Here is a 15631-nt window from a genome sequence, read left to right on the forward strand (position 1 = left end):
ATAAATAAACAAAATTAGATATGGAAAATAAAGGTCAAGGTATTTATAATAATAATTAGTAAATGTGCATATCGTGTGTGGGTTTGTTTGTTGTTATTTAATATGTTTGTTGTGCGTATTTAAAGAAAACTACTAAACAAAATTTTTGTGTTCCGTGGAGTGGAACTAGCAAGCTGACAAGTGCTGATGCGAACTAACAATAAAAAAATGCTTAATAATAATTCGATTTTATTTGAGTTGCTTATATCACAGTTGCTAATTTTTCGAAAATTTAACATTTTAAGCGCAGTACACGTAGAAAACTACATATATATCCTCCTTACATAAAATAAAGCAAATTCGGGATTTTTTAATCTCGAAAACTATTGAACGGATTTTTCAAAATTTTTTTAATAGAGGTACAATCTTTAGGCCTGAGAATTTCCTTAGGGTTGCCATCTGTCTTCAAAATTATAAGATCCGCATCGTACGTTGCATTACCGATAATGAGGTGTCAAATGAAGGTGCTTGGCCTCTAGATATCCAATAATGAATTATTTTTTTTTTTTTGGAGGGCTGCCACCATTTTGAGATTTATAATATCTTCATAGTAAAAATTAGGTACAAAGTGAAAGGATACAGTCCATGGATGTGCAATAAGCTTTTATTTTTTCGTGAGGGTTGCCACCTGTTTGTAAATACGAAACGAAGGAGTGCAAAAAAATTTTTGGTTTGAAGAGATTGGTATAAATCGCAATGCGTTTGAAAGGCTTTATTCAGAACTATATTTAGTAGAGTTGCCACATGTTTAAAAAAGCAAATTCAACTTGAATTGTGGCTCTTAGATAATTGAAATATGGGTGCCAGACTAAAGAGGTTCAAGTAAGTTTTAAAAAAGTTTTGAAAAAGGTTATCTATCATTCAAAATCAATGTTATATATGGAGATAGGGCAAGGCGTACGGGTTGTCTGATCCCAAAAGTTTTACCATTGCTGGACTCATGAAGAACATATGTACCAAGCATAAAAATGATAATAGTGTGCGCCGTTGTAAATACCCCATTTATGTACATAGAACTAGTTCGGAAGTATTGGACATCGAAATGTGAAATTCGCCCGCTGCCAACATGCAATAGGGAATTAACTGGTTCTAAATTCTTTAGTACCGAACCAGTTCGCTACTAGTGCGTTTCCAATAGGGGATGGACTCAGCAAAGCATCTATTATTGTTGTACCTATTGAAATGTAGAATATTTCTCAGGCTGGTGGATGTTAAGTTTTATATTTCTTCAGAGGCGAGAAAGGACAAATGTACACGCACATGTATGTATGCATGTATGTTGATGTATATACATATATGTACATATCTATTTGTTTTTGCTACAAACCCAAATGAAATGAAACATATGTTCTTTTTAAGTTTCTTTGTTATTTAATTTATTATATATAAACTTAAATTATTGAATCTCTTTCCTTTAAAAATTAATTAACAATTTAGAGCAATGTATTTCAAGAAAATAAACAATGAATTGATGTAATGGCACAGTGGTTTCTATGAGATTTTACGCACTTGGTTTCTCTTCTTCTGTGTTATCTTTAGGATTTTCCTTCACGTTCAAGTGTGCTGGGCCAGTCTGTTGAATTTGAATTACTCGTTCGTTGGACTTGTCCTCTATGGCAGGTTTTGGTACACTGACCGTTAGCACGCCATCCGATGAAAGTGTTGAAACTACTTCACCAGCATCGAAGCCTTTGGGCAGTGCATAGCGACGAACGAAATGTCGAGAAATATACCCTTGGTCATCTGCCCGCTCCTCGTGTTTACCCTCCACCACGACGTGGTTGTCAACTACTTTAACGCTCAGCTCACTTGGCTTAAACTGCTGCACATCCATACTGGCTTGAAAACCATCTTTTCCCACCGAGGCAATAGGCAGATCCCTTTCGAATTTCCTTAATTGACCACTGGGCGAAGTGGTGATCGCAGGCCAACGTGTGTAGAACACCGGTTCGTAGAAAGGTGTTAAGCGGCTGAAGTCGTCAGCCAAACTCAAGAGCAATGGTAGGTTCGCCATTCTAACTTATGTTTCTTTGCTTTCACTTATATAGGGTACCTTAAGAACGTTAGCTTGTTTAGCTTTTGTATTGTATGTACGTTATTAAGTTTTTGTGCGCTTATTCAACGCTTCGCTTTGTTTGCAGTTTCGAATTCAACTATGCCGGTCAGTGCGAGTGCCGGTCTTTATATACCCTCAGCGGTTGGAGGCTCGCTTATGATAAGGTGAGAGATTATAGCAGCAAAAATTATACTAAGCATGAGTCACTCTAGCCAAGTAAACAGCCGGCATGGGCTCTCTCAAGCAACTAAATGTTTATACATACGGGCATACATTTGTAGATACTCGTATATATGTGCATGCTATTGTAGTTGGTTTTGGCAAATTAAAAGTGAGAGTCAGAGTATTCCAAATCTAGAAATTACGGGAGAGTTTCTGGACGATTCTGAATGATGATCAGTGTTGCCAGAACTTTTTGGGCCGACCGGCTAGATTGGCAAAAAAAAAGCGGCTAAAAACGGCTAAAATGTTTTAGTGAAATTTCACATAGACTCTGGCAAAAAACGGCTAAAATTTTTTAGTGAAAATTCACATGCATTATTTAAATAAATCGCTAGAAACGAAAGACTAGTTAACACCATTAATTTATATCGAGTGTATATTCCTCATCATCAAATGAACCACTATTGTATATATCACCTGAATTCATTAATTTTAAGAGATCGTCATCTACAGTAAAATTATGGCAGCATTTTTCTTCACGTTTTAAACCGTATCTTATATATAAAATAGCGTTTAACGTTTTAACGCACATTGGATTTCTTTGCTTAGTTTTTATTATATTCATTGAACTAAATATTCGCGCTACTTCTGCATTACTTATAGGCAAAACAAGAAAACTAAAAACTAGGTTGGAAAGGTCAGCAAAAGGGTTTTCTCCTAGAGCATTTCGAAATTGATAAACTTTGGCCCAAAATTTTACAGTTGAGTCTAAATTACTCCAGGTATGTAACGTTAACCGTTGCCATTGCATCCCTATGGATGTTATTTCGTCGGCATTATATTTGTGTTTTTGTTGCTGTAGTTGAACAAATACTTTTGGTTTAATTGCTCTTAATGCATTTCCAACCGAAAAAAGTCAATTTTTTTTAGTGTGGCAATATTTGTAGGGAGGCGTTGGCGTAATTCCTTTATTAAAGTGATAATAAAATAGCGACCATTTTCTCGAATTATTTACTCGGCTTCGTGGTCAAAAGCGTTTGTGCTTACTTTTGTTTTTAAATACTCTTCAAAACTGTGATAAAACTGAGGAAATGGAGCAAGGTATGGTTCCAACGGGGAGCATATAGGATCAAATGTGTCCGCGCTAATAACCACTAGGGAGCATAGATGCGAAAGTAAAACATTGAGTTCATTAAAAATCTTCATTGGGTCTGCATTATTGCTTTCGAACAACTTGTTTACTTTTTGCACCTGAAAATTAGGCAAATAGTAAAATCGGCTAAAAACGGCCAACTTTTTTTTACAAACCGGCTAACAAATCGGCTGCCGGCTAGATCGAATTTTCTCCGGCTAGTTGCTATCAAAACCGGCTAAATCTAGCCGGAAAACGGCTAAAATGGCAACGCTGATGATGATACATACCGTAGGTACGATGTAGATTTGTTTTTCAAAATAAGGCGTCTTCAACTCCACATCAATGGCTGTCTGTTTGTTTGCAATGTTCATGTTCATACTTATGTATGTACATTAGACTGCATCACTCCCCATACAAAAAAAAATCGGTACTGTTTTTCCATTGGAATTATAAAATCTATTATATTTTACGACGTCCACCAAAATATTTCGAAAAAATATTGAGATTTAAGTGAGCTGGACCGATTTGAAAATACCTCCAAAGGTGGAGTTTTTTATGAATAAAAATAGTTTCTTAAAGATTTTTTTTGAAAAAATCCCCTCAAATGACAAAACGGTTTAAGCTTAAAAAATTGGCGTAAGAATATTTTTAAAAAATTTAAAAAAAAATTTGAACCGAATCGTAGTAATGAGATTTTTGATGCTGTTTTTAACTTTTTTCAAAGATTGGTATAAGAAAAACTTGAATAACTGAACCAAAACTCCTCCGATTTATACTTGTGAGATATCATTGGAAAGGTAAATTCTCACCCTTTTTATTTCTTTGCTAATAAACTTATTGAAAGGATGAAAGAGATAGGTAGGATGAACGAATATCATTCAAAGTTGAATTAAGATGTGTTGGTATTTGAAAGAAAAAAAATATTGGAACACGAATGAATTTTTTTGCACATAAATAAAAATAGTGGGAAAATACCTTTCTACCGAGATCCCATAAGTCTAAATCAGAATAGGTTTGGCCCAGTTATTTAAGTTTATCGTAAATCAATCTTTGAAAAAAGTAAAAAAACAGCATCAAAAATCTCAATATTACGATTCCGTTGAAAATATTTTTAAAAATTTTTGTGCAAAATTTTTAAGCCTAATTTGGTTTGTCATCTGAGGGGACCTTTTTCAAAAAGTTCTTTAAGAAACTACTTTTATTCATAAAAAACTCCATTTTTGGAGGTATTTTCAAATCGGTCCAGCTCGCTTAAATCCTAATATTTTTTCCGAAATATTTTGGTGGCCGTCTTAAAATATAATAAATTTTGTAATCCCGGCGGAAAAACCGCAACTTTTTTTGGTGATGCAGTCTAATGTACATACATACATATGTACATATTTCTACACATTGCCCTCACTGACCCTTGTCCATTTTTCATTGTCTTTGCTTTTTCTTCCATTTTACCAACTTTAAAATATATATTTAGTTTTTTTCGCGAAATTAATATATTCTCATGTGTATGTATGCATGTACATTGTTTATTAGAATTGGGCGCTTTAGTTCTTTTGAGTGAACTGTTCAATTGTAGTTCGCTTACCTTAGGGAATTAGTTCTTTAGTTTATTCAGTTCATTTAGTTCAATTGACGAGTTATCATATTTTTATCATACATATTACATACAAAACAAAAACTATGGCAATTTAAATTCGCAGAATACTTTTACAAACATAAAAAACGCACATAAATATGTTTAGGAACATAAATCACATAAAAATTATGCAGTATTTTTCAATCGACGGCATATCGTCGCCTGGGTAAAAAAGAATGTCGTAAGCGCCATTTTGACGACTTTTAGTTCTAGGGGCAGTTATATATTTTGAAATAAGTTCTTTCGATTGGTGTTATTAGTTTTTAGATATCTCCTATAGTTTCCGAGATAATAACCACACATTTTTCGATAATTTAGTAAAAATTTAGATGGTGTTGCAGTCATATTAAACTAATCAATATCTTAAAAATGGCGTTCTCCATTTTTGGATAACTCCTTGAGTTCCCGAGATATTGAGTAAAACGCGATCACATTTTGTCGTATTACAAAGTGGCGGCGAAATTGTGGACAAATGAGGCTTACGACAAAATTTTACTAAAGAAAATCCTTCATAAACTCAAAACTAATAACAATACACTTTAAAAAGTGCATAATTTAAGAATTTTATGTGTTCAGAAAGTTTGGAGAAAATATATCTTCGCATTTTTGAGAAATTGCGCTCCAAACTTTAATCGCGATTTCCCACAACCTGCCGAAATTAACATACGACATTCTTTTACCCAGGCGACGATATGTACATACATATATTTACAGTAATGGTAATCTTTCTAGCATTATTGTTGTTGCACATAAATATTTAGTTACATAAGTCGTCATCGATTCGCCACTTCTCGCTCGCTATGTTTTAGTTCCGGTCGCTTAAAGAAGATTTTTGCATGCGAAAGCAACAACAAAGTTAGCTAGCATGGATAAACGATAGCGAATTTGGTTGTACCTCATTGAGTTCGTTCGTTTCGCCGCTCGCTAACTGTTGGCGGTTCCACATGTTTTGCACGAAGAATACTGGAACAAACTAATACATATACATATATGTATGTACATACGTTTGTATGTACGACATGTAAACGCTTCCATATTACTGAGCAAAAACATTTGGGTTGTTCACACTTGCCTGGTTATCAGGTTATCTGGTTATGTGGTTATATTTTTTACTCAGTTTATAACAATAAAATACACTACAGAATAATAATTTTTACTACTACAGAACAATAATTTTTAACCAGATAACCTGATACCCAGGCAAGTGTGAACAACCCAATTAAATTCGAAAGCTAGTTTGATTTTAAAAGCGTTGTACGCTAGTTTAGTATTTTCTCTGCCCTCATAAAACTCGGTTTCAAGGAACTGAAGTAGCAAAAATGCAAATGCGTTGTAAAAGGTATCTGCGAAAATGGGTATGACGTGTAAATACGTTCGTGCAAAGAATATTTGAATACATCGTGATCTAAAATGAGAAATTGTAGCACTGACAGATTTAGTTCAATTAAAAGACCGAACTACTGCACTAGTTCATTGACATGTTCAGTTGGTTCCAGAACTACCCAAGCCTATTGTACTACATATGTACATAGTATGTTCATATCGCACACCGTCTTCAAATCATATGGGCAGGGCGACTTTACCTTAGGTTTTTTTTTACAAATTATAACAAAAATTTGCTCCAGCTTTTGCTGAAAGGTAAATAAAAGCTCTGCATACATTTTTAGCGCATAATCTCAAAAATGCCATATTTTGAGTGGTGACTCTTTTGAAGATGGGTGTGCGATATGTGAATATTATTATTATTACATAAGTACTGATATATGTACACAGATCTGTAAAGGCAATAAAAAGTCTTCATTCCATATCTTTATCGTAAACATTGAATATGGATTGAATGCTTTCTGTCGAGTATATGATGCAAGTTTTGGAACGAAGTCCGTAACCATTGAATTCGTTAGTAGAAAATAAATTTTTACGAAACCAGGGCACAGTAGGTGTTCCAAATTTAATCTTGTTTGTGATGAAGTACAATATACGAAGGTAAAAGGATTTTATTAGCATGCAAGATAATATCCACATTTTTTACATACTTACATACATTTGTATGTACATATGCAATCAAAAATAACCACAACTCGAAAAATCAGGGATGCAAGCAATAAAAAACAGTCTTAATGTTAATTTTTCAGTTAGAAAGAACTGTGAACTGTTTCATGGGAAAAAATCGATGTTCAAAAAATTTTAGTTGCGACTATTCTTTACATAAGATCCGATATGTGTATTTGTATACAATAATAAGCAAGGACGTGAACCGGTTTTGAACCGGAAAACCGCTTTTTTCTATTAATTAACTGAACCATTAACCGAACCGAAATATTCCACAAATGATTGATCCCAACCGAAAACGATAAAGGTTTAAACCGAAAACCCAACCACTTTCTATAAAGATTTAAAGGTTCGTTTCAATCAAATTTCAATAGATAAATGCACCCACTTTTTTCTTTTTGTTAAACATGGTAATACCTACCATGTTTGTTTACCATGTGACAATATCAAATGTAAAGGCAACCCATCTCATTGGACAGACACTTGACCCTTAACCTTGCGCGTTGTTGCACTTGACACCGAAACCCCGGTTGAAATACCAAAAAAACCGTTTTGACGAATCAATCCAAAAGTGCAAAAACGGTTCGAACCGCTGAATCGAACCGACTAAATTTTTTATCCGGTTCACGTCTCTGATAATAAGTATGAATTGGGCTTGTTTCTCTTAGTTTTTCCATTTAAAGTCAAAAATATTACATATACATATACATATACGTACGTATTTAAATATCATTAAATAAATTACCCAAATTGCTTTTCTGGGTTAGGTTGTAATTGTAATTCTGTAATTTCTGTATCGTTTAATAATTGAACATAAAATTTTCCAACATTTTTAACTGGGGACTACTGTGGTGAATTTGTTTAAGAAAAGTATATCGAGGGCTTATATTCGATACCCTCTATCTGCAATTTTCACAAAAACTGTCTATTTGGAAATATTAGAACCCTTCTGGGACTTACATGTCATCACTGATGTTAATTCTGATTAATTCTGTAATTTAATAATAAATTCTTCAGTCAAGAGTTGTACAAGATCAGCATTAATAACTAAATATCACCGATGACAGTTAAGCCTTAGGTGGATTTTTATATCAGAATTTTTGTGAAAAGTGCAACAGGTTTTGAATATAAGCCCTCGATATTAGTTTAGGATTAAAACATTTTTCCAGAAATCGAGCGATATGTATGCCTCATTTTTTTTGGAAATATTTCGCACAAAAGCTCAAATGTTTAAGAAAATGAGGTAGATTTTTAATAATTCTTTCCGCTAACATTTCGAGAACGTCTGCTTACTAAATGGGAAATTAAAGCTTTTATTATACTACTAAAAGAACAACGCCAATTCTTACAGCCAATTTCACAAAAGCAGTTTAAGTGAAAAATTATTTTATTTTTTTGAAAGTTATATAGAAAATTGACAAAAAATAAAAAATCATTTTTCATTTAAATTGCTGGTGAAACCTTTTAACAGCCTTCTAAATGGTCAGAGTAATCGATTAACTACATCATACCTTTTTTGTAGAGCGTTTAATTTCCTATAGAAATAATTGAAGCTCATTTGACAATAATTATTTTTTAGTAAGTTACAAAATTAAATATTTTTTCTCGGAAGTGTATGAATTTTTCTGAATACACACTTTTATAGCCCAATCAATTTTAGTCTGATAATGTGCAAGTTTTAAGTGGCTAAAAGTTACCGTTGATTTTTTAGAATTTTTTTTTGCCAAAGGTGTTGCGGTTTTCTTCCATATACAAATAAATTGAGTTTATTCATTATATGGAAGCCAATGCGACAAAAAAAATTCTAAAAAATTAACGGTAACTCGTAGCCACTTGAAATTTGCACATTATCAGACTAAAACTGCAGGGTCTAAAAAACTGTGTACTCTTCCGGGAAAAAAGTTTCAAATTTAGGTGAAATTTTTTTACACTTTTTTGTTGTTTTCTACAAATTCTTGAACTTGGGTATATATGGGGTTTGTCTGAGAATGAACTAAATTTTAATTGAAAATTCTTAAAAATAAATAAATAAACATAAGGGGCACACAATATCACTTGGAAATGGCGTGCTATAGATATGACCGATACTGTATGTATATCGCACGTTTAATAATATAACGAAGTATTTAAAAATGTCAATTTTGTGTTAAAATGCAATGTTTTTTCAATTCATACAGTTGGTATACAAAAAGACGGACGGAAAGACACATACATATCTTCGCCATATTTGGGAAATTTGGTTATCTGTTAGACTCAAAATATTCTTCTTATCAAACTTATGAATACGATAATGAAAGCTCCAAAAACGTAAATTTTGAGTTACATCTCTATATTATTAAACGTGCAATATGGGGTGCATTCCAAAACGTCAAAATACAAAGCATCAGTCTCTTTTATTACCGAACTGCACTAGAAGAAAAAGTCTAACTTGCGCAACCTAGGTGAAAACTAGCATCTAACTGTGGTTGCGTACATTTGGCATTCCAAGCTGCTGAGGTTTAGAAATAAAAGAGACTGATGCTTTGTATTTTGACGTTTTGGAAAGCAGCCATGTTTATACAATAATAGTCTCAAGATCCGACAAAGGCACGACCTATAGAATGTGAAACGTGGTTGTCTATTTTTTTCGTGGCCTACCTATCGGGTTGGCAGGTATGAAGAGAGGTAGGTAATATTAGTAGTTTTCACTCATCTATTTAACACATTCTATAGGCTTTATGCTTTCGATTGGTATACATACATATATGTAATTTGTTCATTAAACAAATGAGTGCAAAATTTAAAAAATTATAAAAATTTTTGGATATTTAATTAAAAATATCCTGGCCAGGATTTTTTCAGCCAACCCACTTGCGAAATATTTCCTAACACGTTACATTTCATACAAAGTACATTCAACCCTTAAACAGACGGGTGAAGGTTGTGCCTTTGTCGGACCTCCTACTATAATGCTTTTCTTTCTTTACAATTTAACAAGAACATATGTACGCCACATGTGTATGTATGTATGTATGTATGTATGTGCATTCATACGAACGAATATAACATTTCAAATAAAAGGACGAGAATGCTCTGGCAGTCTCTGGTAGTCGAAATTTCTTGATGTTAAAATAAATATAATGTACGCAAAAATACCAACTTTCATACTTAAATACATGCATTTGTATTTATTTATGTATAGGTGAACGAATGTTTGTTTCTCTCTTTAGGCAATACTGAGAGAATATTTTATATACCCAGTAGGAAAAGGTAATGTCTGGGAATGCAAAAAGTAATGGATAGCCCCTTTGACCTACGCACGAAAAGATGCAAGAAATTCTCCACAGCGATGTCATACGAAAGTAATATGTTCCTTGTCGCTTTATGAAACTATAAATAGTATTTAAAATAATAATAAAAGTAAAAATTAAGTCCGTGCCACCGGTATTGAACCCGTGACCAACAACACGGCAGTCGAACCCGCATCCATTCGGCTACAGCAGCTGGTGAGATCACGTGAAAAAAAACATACCTGAGTTAGTTTTCAAATCTTTTGTTTTGTTTGAAGCTTCAAAGCTACACGTCAGCAGGGTTGCGAACTATACTTAGCTTCGAAGTACTATATTAAAGATAAAAAAGTGCCAAATAGAAAAATAAAACTGCCAAAAAAGGTGTCATTCTTTTTAATTCTTCCCATTTAGCATTAAAATTAGAACACATTCCAAAAACAAAAGTCCAAAGCCAAAGTACGATAAACCAGTTCTGTACGCTATAGAAATTAAAAGCTTCTAGTGGAGAAAAAGAAGTCCACGTAAAGGATTTCACAAAAATGTATTGAAATATTATTATTTTTCGAAAGTGCCATTTTGGCACTTTGTGCCAAACTGAAAAATTAAGTGCCATTTGAAGTAAAATAGGGCCAGTTTGAGCCAAGTTGGCAGCCCTGCACGTCATCTGCTCGCTTACATTGCAATACATCTTTTCGCGCAAACATAGTTTAATCTCTTCCTGGTAGGAAAATGTACTGCATTCCAATTCTCCCCCTGGGTATTTGTGTACATACACCAGTGTCATTGTCAGCTACATATATGTCATTTAGGATTCACAGCAAGTGCAACGATGATACTAAATCCTCATTAGTGACGATGTCACCAGTGACCATTTTCGCTACTGGGTATGTATGTATGTAGGTATTATTGCTCATTGCACGCTTTGCTCAGTATTATTGTTACCTCTATACCTCACCTTATCATAAGCGGGTCTCCAACAGCTGCGGGTATATAAAGGCCGACACTCTCAGCAGCCGGCATAGTTGAATTCGAAACTGCAAACAAATCAAAGCGTTGAATAAGCGCACAAAAACTAAATAACGTACAATACAAAAGCTAAACAAGCTAACGTTCTTAAGATACTGTTATAAGTGAAAGTAAAGAAATACAATCACATCAAATTTAGAATGGCGAACCTACCATTGCTCTTGAGTTTGGCTGACGACTTAAGCCGCCTAACACCTTTATACGAACCGGTGTTCTACACACACTGGCCCGCGATCACCACTTCGCCTAGTGGTCAATTAAGGAAATTCGAAAGAGATCTGCCTATTGCCTCGGTGGGAAAAGATGGTTTTCAAGCCAGTATGGATGTGCAGCAGTTTAAGCCAAGTGAGCTCAGCGTTAAAGTAGTTGACAACCAGGTCGTGGTGGAGGGTAAACACGAGGAGCGAGCAGATGACCATGGCTATATTTCACGTCATTTCGTTCGTCGCTATGCACTGCCCAAAGGCTTCGATGCTGGTAAAGTAGTTTCAACACTGTCATCGGATGGCGTACTAACGGTCAGTGTACCAAAACCTGCCATAGAGGACAAGTCCAACGAACGAGTGATTCAAATTCAACAGACTGGTCCAGCACACTTGAACGTGAAGGAAAATCCAAAAGACAGCACCGCAGAAGAGAAACCAAAGGCATCAAAACTTTGATTTCCAAAATGTATTATGAACTGATTGAAAATTATTAAATTATTCAATTGTTGAGAAAAGTAAATCTGGTCGTAGGTTAAAATTGCATTTAATTAAAAAAAATATAAACAATTGCCAAAACTAAAAAGAGTCGTTTTTATTTATAAAATAACATAAAAATGCTAAGTTCTAGTAAGAATGGTGATAACACGTTTCCTTTTATAGTACAATGGTCTCAGCAAATCGTTTTTCAGCATAAGTTCAGTTAGATGGATTTGGGTTAAATGCAACGCCTTGCTGCTACATATAAATGGTGTCCAAACCACAAAATACAACTCTGTATGAACTGAGACAGTTGTTGAGGTCGATCGTAGCGACTGAGTTCTTGAAAGGTTATCACCCATATTGCGAGTGTCGACTAGTAGTAGATAAACGACTATTATTCTATTATCGGTTTTACTTGGTATCGTGCATGTCGATTTCTCGTTCAATAAGCGGGTGTGAATATTTAAGTCGCTCATGTTTCGACAACTAATTATTTCTAGTAGGATGAGCGACTAAGAACTATTCACGTTCATTTATTGACCGAGAAAACGACGTTGGTAGTGCCATAGATAGTCGATAATCGACTAAGAGACGTTTATCTACAACTAGTCAACACTCGCAATAGGGGTGTAGATAGTTGTAGATAAACGACTCTTAGTCGATTATCGACTATCCATGGTACTAGCAATATCGTTTTCTCGTTCAATAAATGAGTGTGCATAGTTTTAGTGGCTCATCCTTCTAAAAACAATTTGTTGTAGAAAGACGAGCGACTTAAAATATTGACACTCGCTTATTAAACGAGAAATCGGCATCCAGAATACCATGTAAAAGCGATAATAGAATAATAGTTGTTTATCTCCTACTAGTCGACGCTCGCAATATGGGTGTCATATCAGCACAGTTTCGGATAAATCAAACCACTATATAGTACATATTCAATACATATATGTATATGTTACCGGCCATACCCGATCTTAGGACAAACTAGTTTTGCCTAGGCTAAGCTAAATAAGGGGCCACAGTATTTTTGCGCAAAACACCTTTCCGCGTAGGCGGTCTTCGGCCGCACTTCAAAAAAATAACCCTCATCAGTCCAACTCCAGGTACGCAGTCCAGAATATTGTTGCGTCCAACATTGGACGGATATATTGGATCTAGGTAGAACTAGTTTAGCCTAGGAAAAACTAGTTTGTCCAAAGTTCGCGTTTGGCCGGTAACATATATACTTTGTAACATTTTTGGTTATTTTTTTTTTCAGTATTAACTTTTAAAATTTGTAAATAGTTTTTATTTACTAGCACTATAACTTTAAACCACATTTTCATGATTTCACATTCTTTTCAAGCTTTTCAAATGAAATTTATTTTTATTCATATTTCCAAAAAACTGTTTTTTTGTTTACTTGGCGAGGCTTGTCGGGCATTCATTTTTTCATAAGGATATGTATATGTATGTACATTGGATCCTTATTGCCTTAGGTATAATATTTAATAATAAACATCACATAAAGAAAAGAAAAATAGCCAAACTTGGTCAAAAGGTCACTTAACTTAATCAGCGGATCATTAGTCTATATGTAAATATTTTGTATTTTAAACGGTCCTACCAAGCTAAATGTTCATCTGGTAACCCTAGGATAGGTACAAATTTGCTTGCATACCAGCAGGGAAATCTCTAGTTCTGAACTGGTGCGCTTCTAGTGCATTTAGACTGGTTTGCGATAAATCCCTTTTGCATGCAAACAACTAGCGAATGTAACACAGCGATGTCCCCTGCTGCAGTAGATTTTCTATAGTTCGGAACCAGTCCTATATTCGACAGATGGGATCTAGTTCGCTCTGCATCCCTTTATATATAAATAGTTCCGAACCAGTTCTAAACTCGGCAGACGAAAAAAGCGACATGATTTTTCAAACGGAGTCTTTTTCGTTTTCCCCATGTTAAAGTGTTCTTATACGATATGTATTTGTACATATCGAAATGCCAACATATCGTGTAAAGGCAAATTAGATTTGTTTGTTGTGTACATCAGTGATGGAAAAGTGGGCACAATAGTACCATTTTTGGCACTCATTCTCAGAGGCACTTTTGGCACAATTCATCCTGTTTGCCACGATCATAAAATATAGAAATTAGGCATCAAATGCCAATATGTAAAAAAATTACATACCATATTATAGAAAGTAAAAATTGAAAGCACTAAAAAATTAAAATAAGGATCATGATAAATATTAACAATCCGCTGAATTCTATTGTGAACACGCAATACGAAAAGTAAGTTTTCGAAACAACAAGCTTGTAATTCAGAATTTTTAGAAAGATTCTATGTTTACAGTTTCTGAGTTGATTAAACAAAAGTGTAAGTTTCTGCAATATCTCGATGAGTTTTAATATTTTTTTCTGACTGTGTGATACATTTCATTCACTTAAAAAATTTTAAATCGAAAATTTGGAGTCTCCCTAAAAATTCTGAATTCAAAGTTTTCTTGTTGCGAGAACCTGCAGAATTTTTATATTGTTTGTACAATGTTTGAGATGCCGCTTTTTGTACATATATTGTGTTTATTAAATTATGAATTAGACTTTTGTATAAAATCAATAAGAAAAAATCAAAAGAATAGGCAAAACTGCCTGAAAAGAAATTAAATTTTGTGGTACTTTCATCATCTGTTCGGCACTATTTTTGAATACCATTAGGCACATTTTGAAATTTTGAAATTTCATCCCTGACGTACATACGAAATAGAAATGTCTCTATTTTCATCCGACATACAGATAGAATCGTTTGTGTTTGATTTATTTCGATTTCAAAGAACGTAATTTTAATTAGTTAATTAAATACTGTCGATTTGACAGACAGATGCAATTACATGTGTATCGAAACAGTCACATTTACAGATGTAAATACAAGCATATCGTGTAAGAACACTTTCAGCGACTTTAAATTATTAACCGACTTCACAAAAAGGAGGTTATCACTTCGTCGGAATATTTTTTCTTTTTATGTATGTTACTGCATAACTTTGGACCACGTTAACCGATTTCTATAATTATTTTTTTAAAGGAAAAGTGTTGCCATACAGGTGGTCCCATAGTAATTTAGTCTAAATCCTATCGTTGGATCATGAAGAAATAAATGATAATTTTTTTGAAAACACGTTTACATAGAAAACTTTTGCTGTAGCTGAGTTTGCAGAGATGCTGTAAGAACGAAAAACCCCACCAAACAAATTTCTGCATCCCTTTTTCTATAGTTCCGAACCAGTTCAAAATTCGTCACCTTAGTTATTAATTTTGACTGAAAAGTTATTTTTTATTCTTTAGGACTTATCACATTTTCTGTTGCTATTTTGGGTTATAAAAAATAAAATGCCTCTGAGCTGTAGATTTTTGAAGAAAAACAATCAAAGTTTACGTGTACATATTTTAAATGGGAAATTTTTGCACGACTTCAGCGAGTACTTAATGTTAATATTATAATATAATATAGTATGAAAATTTAGGGAGTTTTTTTTTGGTGTTTTCGACAACATTTCGAGGTAGGAGTGAGAAAAAAACAATGGTCGCAAAAAA

At 33.9% G+C, this 15631-nt stretch overlaps 2 protein-coding genes across 3 annotated transcripts in view; one reads left to right on the forward strand and one right to left on the reverse strand.

Moving 5' to 3' along the window:
- LOC118750372 (heat shock protein 23-like) overlaps positions 1 to 15631 on the forward strand; it is a 19154-nt gene that overhangs the window by 3255 nt on the left and 268 nt on the right. Inside the window, exons 2-3 of one of the 2 annotated variants that reach the window (XM_036485092.1) lie at positions 6740 to 6743; positions 11509 to 12153. In XM_036485092.1, coding sequence (XP_036340985.1) covers positions 11510 to 12031 — 522 coding nt within the window. In that variant the 5' untranslated portion in view covers positions 6740 to 6743; position 11509 and the 3' untranslated portion in view covers positions 12032 to 12153. Of the gene's footprint in view, positions 1 to 6739; positions 6744 to 11302; positions 12154 to 15631 lie in introns of those variants that run through there. The other variant, XM_036485093.1, reaches the window with a different exon arrangement.
- LOC118750375 (heat shock protein 23-like) lies at positions 1435 to 2209 on the reverse strand. The gene has a single exon (XM_036485095.1). The coding sequence runs from the start codon at positions 2051 to 2053 to the stop codon at positions 1541 to 1543; it is 513 nt and encodes a 170-aa protein (XP_036340988.1). The 5' UTR covers positions 2054 to 2209; the 3' UTR covers positions 1435 to 1540.

The sequence above is a fragment of the Rhagoletis pomonella genome, unplaced genomic scaffold (assembly GCF_013731165.1).
Source record: "Rhagoletis pomonella isolate Grant_MI unplaced genomic scaffold, Rhpom_1.0 Rhpom_scaffold_00216, whole genome shotgun sequence".
NCBI classification, from domain to species: domain Eukaryota; kingdom Metazoa; phylum Arthropoda; class Insecta; order Diptera; family Tephritidae; genus Rhagoletis; species Rhagoletis pomonella.

Bases quoted from the DNA above. Each gene is read 5' to 3' on its own strand.
- LOC118750375 (XM_036485095.1), bottom strand. From the start codon at position 2,053: ATGGCGAACCTACCATTGCTCTTGAGTTTGGCTGACGACTTCAGCCGC.